This window comes from Phalacrocorax carbo, chromosome 5 (genome assembly GCF_963921805.1).
Source record: "Phalacrocorax carbo chromosome 5, bPhaCar2.1, whole genome shotgun sequence".
NCBI lineage: Eukaryota > Metazoa > Chordata > Aves > Suliformes > Phalacrocoracidae > Phalacrocorax > Phalacrocorax carbo.
This window is the reverse complement of record NC_087517.1, coordinates 62,636,098-62,655,467: the sequence shown is the minus strand read 5'-3', so window position 1 is coordinate 62,655,467 and position 19,370 is coordinate 62,636,098. Positions and strand designations below refer to the sequence as shown.

The 19,370-nt window shown below is 41.1% G+C and overlaps 1 protein-coding gene across 2 annotated transcripts; it reads left to right on the top strand.

The window, feature by feature from the left end:
* Nucleotides 1–8,659: 8,659 nt before the first annotated feature.
* On the top strand, nucleotides 8,660–18,884 carry DEPDC7 (DEP domain containing 7). 2 transcript variants are annotated; one of them, XM_064452799.1, is made up of 10 exons: nucleotides 8,660–8,809; nucleotides 11,112–11,499; nucleotides 13,497–13,627; nucleotides 14,524–14,713; nucleotides 15,499–15,713; nucleotides 16,971–17,113; nucleotides 17,312–17,437; nucleotides 17,530–17,608; nucleotides 17,797–17,937; nucleotides 18,457–18,884. In XM_064452799.1, the coding sequence occupies exons 1-10, from the start codon at nucleotides 8,737–8,739 to the stop codon at nucleotides 18,744–18,746; spliced, it is 1,776 nt and encodes a 591-aa protein (XP_064308869.1). In that variant the 5' UTR covers nucleotides 8,660–8,736; the 3' UTR covers nucleotides 18,747–18,884. The 2 variants fall into 2 exon arrangements, with proteins under 2 accessions (XP_064308869.1, XP_064308870.1); XM_064452800.1 differs by lacking the exon at nucleotides 18,457–18,884 and having other exon boundaries at nucleotides 8,666–8,809; nucleotides 17,797–18,114.
* Nucleotides 18,885–19,370: the final 486 nt, after the last annotated feature.

Here is a 19,370-nt window from a genome sequence, read left to right as displayed (position 1 = left end):
ATTCTTTTAATTTGATCTCTTATAACAACACAGCAGTAAATACAGAGAACAAGCTATTAATAAAGGAGAAAAACAAAAGGTGAGTCAGGGAAAATGACAGACAGCCGTACAAAAGTTTATCTCCTTTGTCCTGGGTATGTCTTAGGTTTCTGCTTCTAAAAGTTCCAGTGGGCTATTTCTTTTGTGCGTGTGTGTTTCATTTTGGTTGTTCTCTGCTGGGTATTTTTTAGCTACCTGATGCACAAAGGGTTGAGGGGAAGTAGCAATAACAGCAGTGCCCATGAGCAGGACTAATGGAGCAGTTAAGGCCTTTTAGGAAAAGCAAACTCAGAATAAAGGGGGGGGGCCTCATATGGCTGTGATGGTTTGTATGGCAGGAATCTGAGGAAAATGAGGGGTGTGAAGTTGGAAGAAACATGGGTCAGATGTGGGCAGACATGGGAAAGGAAGAATTTGGCAAGGGTGAGGCTGGGGGAGCTTTTGGAGAGGAGGTGGTTGAAGACCAGAGCGTGCGGGAGTTGGGAGCAGTCCTACTTAGGAAACAGCTTCCATTAGGCGTGCTGCAATGTATCTGTTGACTGAAAAGCAATGACAAGCCAGCAGTGTGATCTGGTGGCAGGTGGACATTCCTAGCAGAAGGTCCCACCAGAGGGCTGTTAGCATTTTGCCATACACAATGACTTTGTAAGATTAATTCAGTCTAGTCCTAATTCTGCCTTTTGTTTTGCTACAGAAAAAGGGTTTTCTTCAGTTCTGAAAAGCACAGATGCCAATATATCTTTGCATAGAAGCAGTGGTTTTTCATTGCCTGCTACTATAATCCATTTTTGAGCATGGGTATTAATGGACCGTGGTTCCTACTCGGGTTGTCCTGTATTGTCGATGTTCTAAAAAGTATGAGAGCAAAAACCCTTTTAAGAAGTATTTGTATTGCAGTCATCTGAGACAAGGATTTTTATTTTATTTCCGCAAAGGCAGGTCTATCATTGAAAGTTTGGCACTTACCTTTCTTCAGATGTCCTCGTGAAGGGTTATAAAAAACCCCTTTTGGCCTGTGTCATAGCATGAATGGATTTTTCTCTGTGTGTGGAGTGTTTGAATTGTTATAATTCCAAATAAAAAAAACAAAAAAAAATCCTACAGCCCTGTGCAAATTGGGACTTTGATGTAGCTACAGAATTTAGTTGAAAATAAGGTGCTAATATTTTAATGAATCCACTCAGGTCTTCTACCTCAATGTAGACAAATGCATATATGGTAAGCATATACTGAAACAGCCATAAGAGGGGCATTCAAGTAAGTGCACATGGGTGAGAATGGGAGTGATATGAAAATGTGTGAGTAATGACGCTAGCAGAAAACTAAACTGTAAGATTTGCATCCAGTGTACAGTTAATATCTTAAATTTGAAATACTGTAACTGACTCCTAATGGAACATGCTGTGGAATTGACTGTTAATGATGTAGTTCGTGTAACAGCTTCAAAACTGGAGTATTTATCTTCTTTTAGACATGCTGGGATGTTTACGCACAGGAGAATTTTAATCTGATCCCGTGCATACGATAAAGGTTATAGATGCTAGCGGCCACTCTGGGCTCCAGCTACTATGCTTAGCCTTAAAAATTCAGTTTAAAATGCTGTGGTTATCTTTTCATAGGTGTTTTCGGTTCAAAATATGACTAAATTAAGTCTGTCTTTATTCTACATGTTATGTGAAACCTTAAACTATATCACTGGGAGTACATCTGTAACCTTTTAAGACTTCCAGGGCTTGTGACAGCGAGACCTTTTAAGTAAAACTATATTGTTGGCATCATCCTCTCCTTTCTGACTGTGGTGGCTGGTAGTGTGATTTGCCTGTGCATTATTTATGTATCACATTTTTGTTGCAGCAACAGAAGGTAAATAGTATGATAGTTGAATAAAAGCTGAAGCATCAATGTTTTAGCATGTGTTTAGGTGAAATTGAAATTGGTAACTCATTCAAAGCTCCGGGAGAATAGGATTTATATCTGTTCTCTAAGTAAAGCAGCTTTGGTGGTTTCTGAAACCTCCCAGATTTTTGCTGTTGGTCATCACATAGAAATTACTATCCCAGCAGCTTCGGTAACAGAAGAGAGTAAGCGAATGCTTCTTATTTGCTTCAGTGCAAGGTCCAGTAACTTTGTTTAAAAAGTCAGAGAGGTAGTTTGACCACAGCCAATGGACTTTGCACTGAAAGAGTCAGTGAGAAAGCTTGCATGTTGTGTGAGGATCCAAGTGTCACAATTCTGGAACCAGCTGCTTTAAAAAAGTGCTTTGCTGGGGATTGTTACTTTCTTTTTGACGTGAACTCTGCAAGTTCCCTCTGAGTTTCAGTGAGGTGGCAAGGCTCTGCAGGATGCTTTCAGGGCCATTTTCCCAGCCTGGACTCTGGGCCTGGGAAAACATGGTATAATTGAGTTTGGTGGCCCCAGCACATTGTCCAGTAATATAAAAGGTGAATTATAGATTCCTGCTTGTGGCATACATAGACAATAAACCTGATCTCTGCTCTCGAACACAAGCCTTGCATTCAGTGTAAGTGTAATTGGTATGTAGCTGTTTTCTAAAGAAGCCAAAACAAATGGTCAAAATCAAGAATTCGGTTATGCTTGGCAAATTGATTCAGAGTTCTCAGTTTCACCTCCTTTATCTATCAGCTCCTTCTGTCCCATTAAGCTGGTGCCACTAGTGGCCACTTACTTTGGGAGCAGGGACATGAAACTTGTCCCTGGTAGATCACCATGCTTTAGCTGGAAATAGCTGCTCGCTCAGCTGGACCTCCACAGGCTCTTCACAGTTGTATAAAGGGGTGAGAGCTGCTCCCATAATCCTTTGTGAACCCGCTGAAGCCACTTCAGTAGTAACATAAGTTAGTGTGTTTGGTTTTGTGTTGCAATACACAGGAGTTAATGTTCAGTCAGCTACTGCAGCTCACCTGAGAAATGGTAATTCCCAGCAGGGCAGATGGTAACTTCTAATGTCAATTATTTGTGTCCAATAGTACTTGGTCCTTCTGGCTGAACAGGTTTCTGGTGTGTAGGCGACAGTCAGTCTTTACTGTTCTGTGGGGAGTCTTTATCCAAACAGTGCTGCTAGGACCATGCCATCCTGTGCGCATTTAGGCGTGCTGTAATCAATCTCTGGTTATAATATATAATCATTCTTGAAAGTCCCAGAAAACTTCCATGAGAGGAGAAGTTGAAAAATCCATTTAAGACAAAATTCCTTGGTATTTCTTAAGACTGAGAAGCAGAGTCTTGTCCCCGTGTTTCTGATTACATCGCTAATAGTCTTTGCACCCTGTACACTTCTTTACAGTAAACCGTCTCAAGTAATCGTGGGTCCAACTCACTCCCGTTCCAGCCCCTGTGTGTGGATTCTTGCTTGGAGTGCAGCGTGTTCCACCAGAGGTCATTGTGCACCACTGCAGGCTCAGCGTGTTGCCTCCCTGGCCGTCACTCGCCATGGCCCTGCTTGACTTGGTCCCACAGTCGCATTGGTATTCCAGCCCAGGAATGGAAGGACTGCGCTCCTTAACAGTGCACCCTTTGTCCATTGAAACAGTCAGTCACCCAGAAGCTTCTGTCCTGGGAACTTGTTTATTGTTCCAGTCTTTCCAAAAATGCAAGGGTGGAATTCTTGTAGATTTCACGTCAGTATAAAATACTGAATCTTCTGCTTTGGGAGTAAATCATACCCTTGCCCAAGCAGGAGTGCACCTGCAAGTGGCCTCTTGGTGGAGGGGCAGATATGGTTGGCATCGTGGCTTGGACGTTGCAGGATAGTGTCACTGTATCCCACAGAACCTAGTACTGAACGATCTTTTTTAATTTGAATGTAGATGGGAAATTGGGACTCAGCAGAGTGAATTTGTGAATAACCTGCTCTGCACCGTAAGGGAGTGTCAGTCCTCTCTAACCCCTGGAGTTAAGCCACAAGCAAACCTCTTGTGCTCTTCAGTACAAATAGAACACGTTACTTAGTAATAGAGCAGCTTCACTGCGGGAGTTCTTTCATCTTCCTTCATATCTATCTAGCGTACCAAACAGCCTTTTGCAATCCAATATTGTATGAATAGCTCTTCCTTTTCTTAAATTTGACATGAATAAAGATGGAAGGGAAAGCTTTCTGATTTCTATAGGACAGTTTCAGTATTAAAAAAAACATGTACTGGACTTTGTATCTTCATGCAATGAAATAGAGCGGATTTGATAATGTTGTGATAACTGTGACTTAAAGAGTAATTTCTGTAACTGAAGCTGTTGATTTTCCCTTACAGGAGTATCTTTATGTGACAGTGAACCATATGTCAAAATATCATTTGTCTCATCATTTGTGAATGGCATGGGGCAACATTTTAAGGGTTACTGTTTAAAATGTTCTCCTTTCATCAGCTTCAGCACTGCAGTGAATACAGCCATTGTCGATATTTAAGTGGGGAAAAAACAAAAGAGTAACTGTTCTAAATAACTGGAATGTTTTTATGAATTTTTATGGTAATTATTAATTGCTGTGCTTTTTCAGAAATGACCATAAAGACTGGGTTCAGTAGATCCTTGCTATTATGGCAATAAAATTGTGTGTGTATATGAATTTAAGCTGTGTTGACATACACTTAATCTTTAAAGCTTATATTGCTATGGGAAGACATTTGAAACCTAAAGAAAAAGGTTTGGTGTAAGAGAGAGCGCCTTCTATAGTGTGATGTGTTTATGAGATGTAAGATGAGCATTTGAAACGCTAAGTCTATGTTAATCCTTCAGAAAAGTGGGATCACTAAATTCTTTTGAAAGTAAGAAATTGGATAGTATTCTTCTGCAAGAATGCCTCTTTATTTCATAGCCAATTTCCAGTGATAAATCAATTTTATTTATAATTTTTGGCATTTAAAATGTGAATAACAATTGGCCCATCGAACACTCCTTAGTTTTACAACATTTTATTTTCCAGGTTTGGGGTCCTTCCAGTTTTTCTAAAAATTTTGAAATTAAAACACCCTTTTTCCTTTGTTTCTCTCAAGAATACATAACACTTCCCAATCACTTAACCAAGCATTGATCTGCTGTAGATACAACAGCAGCACCCCATACTTTCTATTAATATGTTTCCATCTTTTTTAGGCAACGCATCCCCAACTTTTGACTTTTTCATAATGATATTGAAAGAATCAGAGTCATTCTTTACTCTGTGAGGTCGTGTATTCTGTATCTACTTCATTTGCGCCCAGAATACCTGGAAATTAAGGTGCTCTCACATCCAAATACTGGTTGGCTGTCCAGCTTCCAAGTTCATCATGGAAAAAAGCTAGACAGCACTTTACACAAAGGTAGTCATCAGTTTCTCACTTTGTGATGGTACAAGTTTCCATTTTGCCTTCTCTTTCCCCATAATCAGAGAAGACCTGAATGTGGGTCTTTATCATCATCTTTATCCTCAAGCAAACACTTAATTGACATGAGTAAGCTAATCAGATCCTGAGCAAGAGACATGCCTGAAATTGCAGCTGTTGAATTTGAATACTCTGATTCTGCTGTTTGCTTCTAATTAAACCCTACAGTTCTTAACATGAAACTCAGAGATATTTTAGACAACTTAAGTTTGTAAGTTCTTCAAAATGTAGGCCGCTCTCTTGATCCTCTTGTAGTTGGTAGAAGCATTTCTAGATGACCTGGAAATAAATAAAAATAAAATTTTTCTTCTGCTGTTCCTCACTATAAAAAAGTTCTTTGTAACAGTTTCAAATAATTTGACACAACTGTAAAAATTAGGACTTGGCTGCGTAATTTGTTAAAAAATACATTTTAGTTACCATAACTAGATCACAAAATTGTCATTCTGTGCAACTTCACATAATATTCTTACATAGAGAGCCAACATTCAAGCTTTCCATATTGTCCGCCTGTCTTCACTGGTGCTGTTTGTAGGCTCCCTTGCAGGTTTACACCTGCAGACCAGGTTTTGATATATTTACCTACAGTAGCATCTGCCTCTCTATGTAGTCCTATATCTTTCAGTGGAACTGCTTTTGGAGCAAGGTTACTGTTCCGTGTGCATGTAGGAATCCCACTAAGTTGTTCCTAAGCGATTTGATGAATTATGTTAATTATGGCTTTGTAGCTGGCATTCACTGGTACATCCTGTGTTCAACTCTAGGGAGGTTAATTTGGGGAAACCACTGTGGAAGGTGAAACCAAATACAGCATGTTGCACTTCTATCCTGAGATCTTTCTACTGCAGCCTAAGGAATTACACCAGGTAAGAAGGACCACACTGGCTGCACGAGATTGCATTCTTTAAAATTACTAAATAAAGTATAAATTAATTATGAATATATTAATAACGGCATTGAAATATTTCTGTGCTTTAGGAAAGTGTTTCATTATAATGTTATTGTAAGAAATACTAAAAAAAGTATAGCTTTTTTTTAACATCTTTTGATACCAGATACTGTTCGAAAACAGCTGGCTGCCCAGCCAATAGCTGCCATGTGCCCATGGAGAAACTGGTGTGTCGTGGTTGTGGTCACTGTGGGGAAACATGGAGGCAAAGGCAGAAACCCAGGGTAGACTGCTGATCACCTAGAATTAAATACAAGAATAAAAAATCTTATAATATTCTAGATCAGCAGCTCAGAGTACATTATCCATCGATCACACTGTTCCATGCAAGCAGTGCTTTGGCAAATTGTCCTCTGAGGTATAAGGTGTAATGTTCTCGTTAACACCTCCTATTTGCAAATGTTTGTCATTCTAAATTCTCTCGAGATTGTGGTGAACCATTGCAGAATGATTGATTGCATCGCTTTATTTCAACAGCTATGCAAAAATAAATTATTTTTAAAAGTTAAAATGAACTCAGGCGTTTACTGATTTGCAGTTAACATATTTTGGCAATGCATCAAAAAGTAGCATCAAACTGTTACAAAAGTAGGGAATAATAAAATAATGTATCATGGAAATCCCCATCGACCCATGCATTATATATTTTTATTAGGTTCTTAATGGCAACTGTCAGACACCTGTGAGTCAGAACTTTTTTTTTTAAAATCTTCCCCTCTTCTCCCAAGAAAGAAATCTCTGTTTGTCTCTTCCTGTTGCTGAAAAACAATATGAACTTTCATTTTCAAAGACTAGCGTTTTGCTACAGTTTGAATAGATTCCTTTTAGTCCGGGTTTAACCCCAGAGACTTAAGAATTCTTTATCTGAAAAAACCAAGAACTTCCCCTCTTAGAACTCCATTATTAAATACTTTGCTGCTCTGTCAGTGAAACATGAAGAAATGTTTCCTTTCTTTTGTCAGTGAAACATGAAGAAACGTTTCCAAAAAATGTTGTTTGCCTTAAATTTGTGGTATCTAGTTCCCTCTATTCGATTTTTCACAGCTGAAAATGAAGCCCATTGTTTATTCATTTGTATGCGATGAACAAACTTACTGTGCCCTACCTTTAAGCGTGACAAATAAGGATAAAAAAAGGCTGACTTGAGCTTCAGTGGATAGCAGACATCCTGCAGTTCACACCTGCCTGCGTGGAACTTGTTGTAGAACAGGCTAAAGCTTTGCAGGAGATCTTGTTTTGCAAAACTGCCATCAACAGTTCAATAGTCTGAGAATTCAAAATGAATTTTTGTATCAGTTGTAATATCCATATTGTTTAGTCTTTAATGCGCATTATATTTTTTTGAGTTTGCATACCATGGAGATCAGTCTGCCTTTGTGCTGCGCCTATTGAAATCAGTCAAAAAAATTGATCGAATTTTACATTGCTCTAATACACTTTCATTAAGTAGGAATCATCAAAATACTCCCTACTTAGTAGAAAATGATGTTGGAGATCTCAGCAGTTTGCTGCAGACAGTAGAAAAAACTTTTAAAACCCTGAGGTAAATTTATTATTTCAATAAAAAATGCCTACTGCTACAATAAACAGCTCATGTAAAACATCAGAGGGAGATTTCAACCATATGTGGTTGTTGAAGCCATATGTCCTGGTAAGAAGGAAGAAGAGTTTAATTGTTCATCCATGGTCATATACTAGGCCTATTCTAGGCTTAAAGAAGTATAGCTGACCAGTTTATTTTTTTTTTAATTGCACAGGAAATACAGGGGGAAGATTGCATTGTGTGCTAGGAATAGGGGTAGCATTTTTATTGCTGTAGGATTTCACGGCTGTGGGTCTGGGCGCAGACAGCGCCGTCGTTCAGCTGAGAGCAGCAGCAGCACCCTCCCGCACCAGAGCCGTAGCGCCGGTCACCACAGACCCTCCGCTGCACTGTCCCCCCTCTCCGCCGAGGGCAGTCACGCTGTATGGACCTTGCTGGTGTTCGTGCTCACGGGAACGAAATCTTGTCCATCTGTCCGGCCGCAGGCCGAGCTACGCCCGGTTGGCGGTAGAGGCCTGGATGCGGCTCTAGGGCAGCTTTCGCTGCTCTTTCTGCCCCCGCAGGCCCGAGGAAGAGGAAGAGGAAGAGGAAGGAAGAAGAGGGGTGGCGCGGCAGGGCTTCTCCTCAGAGCCCCCAGCCACTCCCGCCTCGCGACAGCCCGGCGGCACGCGGGCAGCCCTTCAACCGCCGCCGCCGCCGCGCTCGCCCCGCCCCCGAGCCCGGGCGCGACCAATGGGCGCGGGCGCGGGCGCGGCGGCCCCGCCCCTTGGCGGGCTACCTCTTCCCGCGGGCGGCGCGCGGGGCTCCAGTGCGCGGAGCCGCCGGCGGTGATGGCCACGGTGCGGGAGAAGGCGGCGGCCTTGAGCCTCAGCGCCGCCTGCAGCCCTGCCGCCAGGCCGCCGGGTACGGGGCGCGGAGCGGGACGGGACGGGACGGGGCGGTGGCGGCCGGGGGGGAGTGGGGCGCCCTCTGCCCGGGCTTGGCGGGGACAGCCTTGAGGTGAGGTGCGTCCGCCCTGGTGCGGGCTCGGCGGGTCGGAGCCCTCCCGCCCTGTGCCTGGCCCCCACCCGCCCGCAGCTCCGTGCCGGCGCCTTCCCCGGCTCCGCACAGGTTCAAAAGTTGGCCGCTCTCCGCCGGTGGAGGGGGGTGTTTCCGCCCGGGAGGCCCCGTCCGGGCGTCGTGCCTGCCCCGCTGCCGCCGCCCCGCACCGAGGTCGGCCGCTGCGGTGCGGGCGGGAGGCTGGGGCCGGGGCGGAACGCGGTGCCCGGGCGGTGCCCGTGGGGCTGCCGGCGGCGGTGAGCCACCGGGTGGCCCGGGCAGAGACTTAAGCGGGTGACTTGTTAGTGCAACGTAAGGGGCTAAAGGTTGCTTGCAGAGGACAGTTTCTGCTTTCTTCCCACCTCGAGCACCTTACCTTTGTAAAATCTTATGATCTTAATGCTACACTTAACACCACTTCCCCAAAAAAGATTTTGGGGGGTGTGTGTGGAAGGATGAGGTGATAAAACGGTTAATAGTGTAATTATTGCAGGTAGCATGTGCTGATATTTATTTTAGCAACAGAAACCAGTGTGAATATATGTTTGGTGGTGTTGCTTTTGGTTTTTGTTCTTACTTCTAAACAGGCTAGTTAGCTATTAAAACGTTGGGCTGGAAGGAAATTCTGTATTCTGTTTTGCTTGTTCTGCCTACCTGAAGGTGTCACCAGGTTAAAGCATGAGCAAGGGTGTGCTTTGTCGGTCTTGTACTTTTAAAGCTTTGGAAGCTGGAGATTCTGGAAGGTTTGTACCTAGAATGGTTCAATGCCTTGTCTTAAAGTTTTTTGTTTTTCCTGACACTAATCTTTTAAGAAAGCAGGTGTCTTATTTGCTAGTGGCTCTGAAATTAACTGTTGCTGTCCTTTGTAATAGTGTTGGTGTGTTCAAATGCTATTGTGTTCCCTATTTTTTGTTTTTCTTTTTTTTAATCTTTGTTGCTCCCCTGGCTTTCCCTCTCCCCCTGCCAACCTGCCATTTTCTGGGGTTGCTGGTAGACAGATATCAGCTGGAAACTCTGGTGCCCCAAACTGGAATACAATTCTCTAACTAAAGTCACTTAAGACTAAACAGAAGAGAGAGAGGAAAAATACCTACTGCATCTCTGTGGAAAATGTTCATGGTAATATGTTCCAGAACGAGTTGCATGGTTTTTTTTTTTTGAACACTGCATCACACTGTTAATTCATTTGGTTTGAGGTCTGTCATAACCCCAGATGGCTTTCTGTAGGATTGCTGCCAACTCCTTGCTCCATATTTTGTCCTTCAGCTGTTGATTTCTCTCTTCTTCCTCTGCTTTCTCTCTTAATAAATTATTCATCTGCTTTACTGAGAAACATATATTCTAATTCTAGCCTCTGGTGGCTGCAACTCTTACCAGTTGAGTGCCACCTGCAAACTTTGAGTATATTCTGTATTCTTAAGTCCTTGTGGAGGCTGAGTCTAGCCTCTGGTCAAACTGTTAGTTGCTAGCAGGCTATGCTAAATGAGTAATAGTTTAGTGGCTTTATTGGGGGAGGGAAGACTGGTTGGCTTAAGGAAGTGGGATTGAGTACCCACAGCTGAAATCTCAGTTGGAGCTGTGGTGGTAGAAGGCTGTTCTGTGGGATAAGTGTTGAGTGAGTGGTGTCTCAAGAGAATTCTTGATCTTGTTAGTGATATGCTAAGCACTGATACTGCGTAGCTTGTGTGTATGCACAGTCCTGTAGGAAACAAAGTTCTGCTGTGTGTCTTCATCCCTGCTTCCCTCTTCCCCTGCCCAGCTGCAGTTTTGTCAGTGTTAGTAGAGGAACTGGGGAGTTAAAGTGCAAACAGCTAGCTTTTGGTTGTGGGAGGATGTACTTAGGAGTAGGTTCTGCAGGTGTAACTATTGGGTGATGGAGGAGCTTGAAAAAGGAGAGTGTCAAAGTGCCAGGTGGAAAAAGTTAAAAGTTCCAGGTTGTGAGGCTTCAGGTTAATGTAATGAGAGCAACCACCAGAGAGATACATTGGCACAAGGCAGGCAGACTTGCTAAGAAAGTAGTAGGATGTAAATAAGTGAGCAACCCAAGCCAAACTGGAAATCTCAAATTTTAACAATCCATACAGGACACATGAAAGCTAGTAGCTAGAAAGGGGGCAGTTCTTCTCTAATTGCAGCATGAATTCAATCTTTATGCTTTTTTTCTTAGGCTTTAGCTTGGCGCAGAAACCTTTTGGAGCAACATATGTCTGGAGCAGCATTATCAATGCGCTTCAAACTCAAGTGGAAGTGAAGAAGCGTCGCCAGAACCTAAAGTGCTATCATGACTGTTTTATTGGTTCAGATGCGGTGGATGTTGTCTTTGCCCATCTTCTACAGAACAAGTATTTTGGGGATGTTGATATTTCCCGTGCTAAAATAGTGCGTGTATGTCAAGCACTGATGGATTACAAAGTATTTGAGGCTGTTTCAACTAGGGTCTTTGGAAAAGACAAGCGGTCTGTATTTGAAGACAGTAGCAGTAGCCTCTACAGATTCACAAATGTCTCAAACCAAATGGAACTTGATAAAGATTACCAGCAGTGTACGCCACAAAGGTTAGTACGTGGAATGTGAAGATAAGAAATTTTCTCAATGGGAAAATGTTACGTATTCTGGGGGAGAGGAGGGAAAGCTGCTTTACAATTACAGGACTGGGGGTGGAGGGGGGGAGTAGATATTACACAGGTGTTTGTGGTGGAGGATAGGAAGGACATGGCAATTTGAAGTGAGTATATCACTCAGCCTGCATAGTTACTTGTTTTCAGTGTCTGTTATCACATCACCTTGGGAGAGGGGGCAACAAGGTGGAAACTGTGTTATGGATACTGATCTATTGGGCTCTAACCAATACAGCCAACTGGAATTCAGGTGCATCAGGCTAATGCAATGGAACAATCTTTAGCTGCTGTGCACCTGGCTCTGGCATAAGCCAGTAATCTGTCCAGTTTTTAAGGAAAACAGGTTAAAAGAGCTTTCTTCTTTCATTATCTTAGCTTCGCCACGCTTCAAAATTAGCTTTTTGAAATGTTTTCAGCTGTTTCTTCATGTGTGTATGACTTGTTCCTGCGATAGGCAGCAGGCTGTTATGCTACTGCATACTGTCATAGAACCACAGGGAAGTGCAGTTGTGAGGCTTTGTTTCCCTGTCTCTTTAGGAGTTGGCAAAGAAAACCCTGGTACTAACGAAACCATCACAAAACAGAACACACTGCTGTGTAGATGACACTTTGCCAAATAACTTCCTTTAAACAGTTTTTGTCAAGTGTTCATCTTTGAACATGTTCCAACATTCTTACAAGAAACTACCTTCATGTAGCTATTGTGATAGTTTTAGTAATATGCACTTTTGAAAATTGCTGATAGTACTGACCTAAAAAGGAGATACCTTCTGTATTGATGTGTTCATGAGAGCAAATGTGAGCTTTAGTGCATCAGCCCAACTGCTCAGAAAATTATAGAAGCAGCGATTAAAAATGGAGAGTTCCTTGGTCCTGCTTCTCCCCTCTCTTCCTTCCCCCCTCTCCCCCCCAACTAGCTCTTGTTCTGTTCTTGTTCTGCTAAAGCAAACTGTCTGAAGTCTTTATTTGGAAAGAGGAGAATTTGTGAGAAAAAAACTTCAATCAAATGTGGTATTTAAAAATATATTAATCACAAGGACTGTTAAAGTGAGACTTAGAATATATTGGCCAAACAGTCATGAAAAAACACAAGGTTATTCATGTTCTATTAGTGTAGAATGAAGGTGTTTTTCTTCTGGGCAGGGCACAGGATCCATTGGATTACACTTCATTTAGTGAAAGGAACAGATCTATTGATACATACAGCTTGTCACATCCATAGCAAAGATGGTGGGCATCAAAAGGATTTTGCATTGCCCTTAAATGATGAAGCTATAGAAATTGAAATGAAACAAATATGCTTGGAGGAATAGTAATTTTATGGCTGGAGTTGGTATGCTATCTACTCAAAAGCATATGAAAGCAGTTATGAGAAGAACCAGCTAACACACAGAAATGGGTGACAGGTTTCTGAAGCCTTCCATTGTATGAACAAGCAGCATAACTTCAGGAATGCTGTTGCTACGGAGCAACCATCCTCTAGGTTTTTCAAGAATGACTCTTAATTTTTGTCTTCACTTTGCCATCAGGAATAATATCTTAAAACTCTGGAGGTTTTGACAGGGGAATCTTGTTTTGGTTTCTTGTTTGGGGTTTTTAAAAAATAATTTCCCCTCCTTAACCATTTCCTCTTAGATCTTCTCTGTGGTAATTGAGGTAGCTTGCTGATGCCCGCTGTGTCAAGTTCCAAGAGAGGAACTATGTGCTTGCATGCAACTGTTGCATGCAAATAATTCTTTAAGGTATCATACATTCTCCTGTGAGACTTGGACAGAGGAAGTGTCAGGTGGGGGACAGGGGGGAGAAGATTATGTAAATATTTATAGAGAGAAATCATTTTTAAAATTTTGGACAATTATCCATATCTGTGTTATATGCTTGGTTATCCATATATATGGATATAAGTATATATAAAAACTGTTTCTTAATCTCAGACACGAGAAGAGCATGTTGTTTCACTCTACTCCTGTCAAACCAGAAAGCTTGGAGGATCTCTGGGAAAACCTGAGTTTAAAGCCTGCAAATACCCCTCAAGTAAACATCTCGGATAGTTTGTCCCGTCGAGGTAAGCCAAATGATGTCTCAGTCATTTTTTTGTGGGAGAAGGAAGATGATAACTGTAGGACTGGAAAGGCTTATGCCTATCAGATTGGAGAGGAAATCAAAATTAGTCTCATGGTATTTGGTATTGAACACCATGTCATAACAAAGGCAAATTGAATTTGTTGAAGGCTTGCTTTTTACCTTTTTATTTTATCAGACAGGACCCATTATTTCTAGCTGAAATAAATCAGTGTTGAGTTTTGTGGGGAAGAATACACAATTATGTAGAGCTTGACTTGAGTTAGGAATGTTCTTCATAATATTCAATTACCTGCACTACTTCCATGGTTGACTTAATCATGGCCAATAGCGTACTGTCAGCTAAAACTCTTCCCTAGCTTTTTAACTGTATCTGTGCTGCCTGGCGTTCCTTCAGTATTGTGCGAAATGGCTCCTCACAATTCATGTCTTCTCTCTCAGACTAAACTACAATCTAATGTGTTTTTTCTTTGCTTAAAAATGCTAATGCATCCTAGAAACTCTCAAAACTCGAACCAGATCATAATTGTGGAGACTTTGATAAGGATAGTGTCACTGTTACCCTTTTTGGTTTTTTAATCCCTTATCTAGAACAAAGAAGGCTTGCAAATTGGAGCACAAAGAATGTAAGGCACTTCAGACTTATCCAAAAAGCAGTTCTCCAACACTTGTAGTTAACTAAACAAATGGCTAATTCTTTCCTTTTGCGGTGATAAAAAGCTGATAAGGGCCACGCTCTGTGCTACTGTAAATCTTTATTTTGGTAAAATTAATCTGTTAGGTTAGAACTGATGGGAGGAAGGGGAGTTGTCTTTTTCATAATCTCTCTTTTTGCACATGCTGAATCTCGGTGTGCTTTGTGTATTCCACCCTCCCCAGTTATTAACGAAGTATGGCAAGAACAAACAATTGCTCGTCTGCTGCAACTTGTAGATCTTCCACTCCTTGAGTCTTTACTCAAGCACCAAGAGATCAGACCTCAGCTTCCACAACCAAGGAAGGGAACTGGATATGTCATCACAAGTAACTACCTAGACAGAGAGATCCTCAAGGCTTTCAGTGATTCACAGTAAGTGTTCATCGCTCACCTCTGCAACTTTGAATAACTTTCTTCTTTCATAGGAATTGAAAGCAAAGTAGATCTTTGGGTAGAAACGTAGTAGTCCCCAGTACTGCAGAAAGGATGTGTGTAGGCACTTTTTTCCATGTTAGACTTGTGTGGGTTAATTGGTAAATACTAGTTGCTATGCTCTAAACCAGATGTAACTGAGACAATTTATGCTGAACACTGGAAGAGTTTTTGAATGCAATGACAGTATTTGATAATATTCAGAGGGGAAATTGTTTGCTGCATTGAGGGGAAGAATAGAGGTTTTTGCTATCATCTTGAATTTTTTTCTTTAAAAAATTACCTGTGAGGGAATAGTTTAGTTTCTCTTACTATATAAAAAAAAGGCAAGAATGCTGAGCCTGAAACTGTTAAAAACATGGCCTGAAAAACTTCTACCAATCTGAATCAGATCAAGGTTCAGGTTTCTGTTTATCTAGCAATAATTATGTCCTTGTATAACAGTAGAGGACATCACTAACTTTAGGTTTAACTGCTTATGACTGTTTACTTGTGTGGGTTACTAATTCTTCATCTTGATTAAATACATAACAAAGAGGTATATGGCTATGATCTACTTGGGTGTGTCAGGAAAAGTGGTTGGGTTTTTTGCTGTCAATTTCTAATGTATATAAATACTCTCATGCAGTGAGAAACCAAGTCTGCTTGCTTTCTGTGAAAAGCAATGCAACCAGCTCTGAAAGGCATCAGTAAGTAATGCTATTTGTTAAACCCCTCTCTTTCAGAACAGATGAATGGCTCTCAGCAGCAATAGATTGCTTGGAATATCTTCCAGATCATATGGTGGTAGATATTAGCAGGAACTTGCCTGATCAACCAGATAAAGCAGACACATGGAAACTACTGCTGTTTGAAAATATTGGCAGATACTATGGCCAAAAAAAGGAGCCACTGTTAAGCCATGCATCTGAAATTCATTCAGGAATTGCCGAACTATTGGGTAAGTAAAATAAAGCTATATTCCTAAGCGTATGTGAGAGACGTACTGACAAACTGAATATTTACTACAGCAGCCAAGCTTAAAGGTTGACTTCTGCAAGTTTTTTTATTTCTAGTCATGAAGACTCTGCTTTGAAATAAATTGTGGTCCTGACTATATGCAGTGCTCATAGAATGGTTTAGGTTGGAAGGGACCTTTAAAGGCCATCTAGTTCAACCCCCCTGCAATGAGCAGGGACATCTTCAACTAGACTGGGTTACTCAGAGCCCTGTCCAACCTCACCTTCAATTGTTTCTAGGGATGGGGCCTCCACAACCTCTCGAGGCAACATGTCCCAGTGTTTCACCACCCTCATTGTAAAAGAAAGAAATAAATTTTCCATATGTATTTCCTTATGCAGTTTGTGTTCAGTTTTGTGAAACTGGAGTGCTATAATCTAGTGGCAGTGTGTATCCATGGAAATTCATGGGAAATTAAATATAAATATGGCCTAATATTTAGATCTTATGGCCTAAGTATTTAAGTTAAAGCTGTGTGGATACTTTGTATCCCATTCACAACTCTCCTCTGTCTATAGAAATGTGCATTTCTTAAATTTTATGTTTAGATGGTATTTTAGAAAGTTTTTGATGTTTTAGTCATCAGTCAACATCTCATCCCTGTTCTTATGTTTCATCATTCTCTGCTTTGATTATTCTTGTTCCATGATGGTAGGAATATTTTGCATTTATATCCCATTCTTCCTCCCTACATGATAAAGGGAGGATACTGGTACAAAGTACTTCATTTAAATAATCTACACATCTAAAATTGGTATTCTGCATAGGAAGGCCACTTAAAACTTAGTGAAGCTCTGCAGAATGGTTTGCAATTAGCTCATCAAGCTAGCCCATTTAACTAGGACATATTTGGCATTTCTTGGCAGATCTTTATTGCTGCAACAAGAGGTCATTAACTTTCTAAACAGAATCATTTTCCTCATTCAGTATTTCACATTCCATTCAAGATGGCTGAACTGTAATTGAGCTTAATTGAAAGTGAGCTTTCTTAAAAATCAGGCTAAAAGCCTGGGTGTGGGCAGTTCTCGGATTGTATGGAAACAGCCCTCATCAGCCTGTGAGAAGTTTTTGTGAAAACAAATTGCTATGTTTGGCTAGTTCTGTTTAGAGAGATGAACTTCTTAGTGGCTAATGTAGGTGTTTTGTTGTAACATTTATTTAAATAAATACGACAATAGATACCTTTATGTCTCTCCAGTGAATGGGAAGATGGAGCAATCTTTAGAAGCTGTTCAACTCTATTTGAAACTCCTTGACAGCCAAGTCAGGGAGGAGTTCAGACGACTGCTGTATTTCATGGCTGTTGCAGCGCACAATTCTGAGCTCAAACTACAGAAGGAGGTAAACATGCATACTTAACTGTTATATGTTGCTTTACACTTACTGAAATCTAGAGGTCCCAAATACTGGTCAGAAACACATTTGTAGCTTAAATATGTGATGACAGGAGAAGCAAGGACTCTAGAAGAAAAGCAATGCCCTTCTTAAAGGGGGAGAGGAATTATCCTCTTCTGAACATCATTTCACATTATCCTTTAGAGCGACAACAGGATGGTTGTGAAAAGAACATTCTCTAAAGCTATTATCAACAATAAAACCTTATCCAGAGGGAAAACTGACCTCCTGATCTTGTTCCTTGTGGATCACCAAAAAGATGTGTTAAAGGTAAGTGCTGGAAAATGGCCAGGTTTTTGTTATCTTGTATGCTTATGCAGAATTACCTTTTTCTAAGCTGCTGTCTTATCTTTCTATTGAAGATCCCAGGGACACTGCATAAAATGGTCAGCAACAAACTGGTGGCTTTGCAGAAAGGCCAAGATGCCAGTAAGATAACAGGTAACAGTTTAAACTGAACTCCATTATTCTTTTCATGTACCCAGATGAGAAACAGAAGGGACTAAGACAATGTAAAAATTCTTGCTGTCACTGTGACCAATTTGACTCTAAAGGAGGTTGGGTCTGCACAATCTCGAGGGTGGTTGGCTGCAGTGGTAACTATCTGAATGCCTCATGTTTCCATTTAGGCTATACCTTTTGCCAAAAACTTGATGAAAGAGAGTATCGCTCCAATACAGAGAAGACCACAAAAGATGAGCTATTATCTCTACTGAAAGCTATTGATGAAGATTCAGAGCTCTCTGACAAAGAGAGAAAGAGACTGCTAGGTCAGTTTCATAGTAGTAATCCGAGTATTTTTATGCAGTATTTTGGAGACAGAGTTACTAATATGTGTGTGTGACTTTAAATATAGATTACTTTCTATACTCCAGCATTGAAAACACTAATATATTTGTAAGTCTTTTGTATTCATGTGTCTAATAAAATTATTTTGTGGATGTGAATGGAATTTATACAATTATTACCTAAGCCAACGGTACCCAAGTTTAGACTGTACTTTAGCTTTGTGCATTCTTAATTGCTGTGGGGCCAAAATAATCCTTCCTTTTCTTCACCTAAAGCCAAGTCTACTGCCTCCCTCTAATCAAGTATCAAAATTACTGAGATGGGAAAGCACCTCTCCACAAATAAGATCTCTCAGCCTTCTTTTGCCCCAGCACTGAATTTTATGCTGAACGGTTGTTTTTGTAGTTGGCCTTGCATTATGTGACTCTGTCACATAGCACTGATCTTTGACTTGCTGAGTGATGGACAGAGCTGAATAACACCTGCTTGATATTCCACAGCTTTTCTTCAAGCTTGCCAGCTAGCCATACTCTACGTATATGACAAATTGCTATGCTGCTTTAAGCTAAAACAGCACCATATTGAGGAATTACCAGGGAAGATGACTTTTTTTCCAGCTGAAAATCCTACTCCATATCCTGAACTCCCATTGACTCTCCTGGGATGGCAAAGATATTCTGGATTTTTAAGTCAGTCTGGCTTTAGTTGTCAAAGAATATGCTGTCTATGGCTAGCTGTCTTCATCCCTGCAGTGTTTTACTGTCTGTCTTGTTGGTGTCACCAGCTGTAACTGGAAAGGAGCTAGAACAAATGAAAGGCCTTTGGGTTTTCTTATGGCTGTATATTTTATCTGTGTCTTGTCTCCAGTAGAAATCCCAAGCTGTGCAACACAGGCAATCGCAAACAGGGAAATACAGAGCACAATCAAACATCTAATTTTGACTCTTGTGGAGTTATTTTGGGATGATGCCAGAAAAACTTCTTGAGAGTTACTGCTGCAAGAAATCACAAATTTTGTTCCATATGCACTGTAGATAGAGCTCTGTTTTCTTTCATTTTGGGGGGAAGGGGGGAGAAGCTAGTTAAATTACCTTTGATGCTAATTAATCATGAAAACAAAGTAGTAATAACTTACAAAGCCATGTGGCGAGCTGTTCTTAAAAAACACAATCCTGCTTGAGATAATACTCTGTAATATCACTAACTCTTCCATTGTTAGTGGTGTCTGTGGCCACTGGTTACTGCTTCTCCAGGGTACTGCCAGAGAAAGTGGAGGGGGCAGCTGAACCCTTTTTTAGTAGTTTTTTTTCTTGTTGTTCCTAGTTTTAACTGAAAGCTTTTAATTATAAATGCCCTTTCTCAGAAAAAGTGGCTTAACCCACGCTTTAAAATATAGGGGTGGAAAGGCAGTTTC

Bases quoted from the DNA above. Each gene is read 5' to 3' on its own strand.
- DEPDC7 (XM_064452799.1), top strand. From the start codon at position 8,737: ATGGCCACGGTGCGGGAGAAGGCGGCGGCCTTGAGCCTCAGCGCCGCC. The intron at 15,714-16,970 runs GTAAGTAAAATA...ATGTCTCTCCAG, and splicing joins AGGAATTGCCGAACTATTGG to TGAATGGGAAGATGGAGCAA. The intron at 17,609-17,796 runs GTAACAGTTTAA...GTTTCCATTTAG, and splicing joins AGATGCCAGTAAGATAACAG to GCTATACCTTTTGCCAAAAA.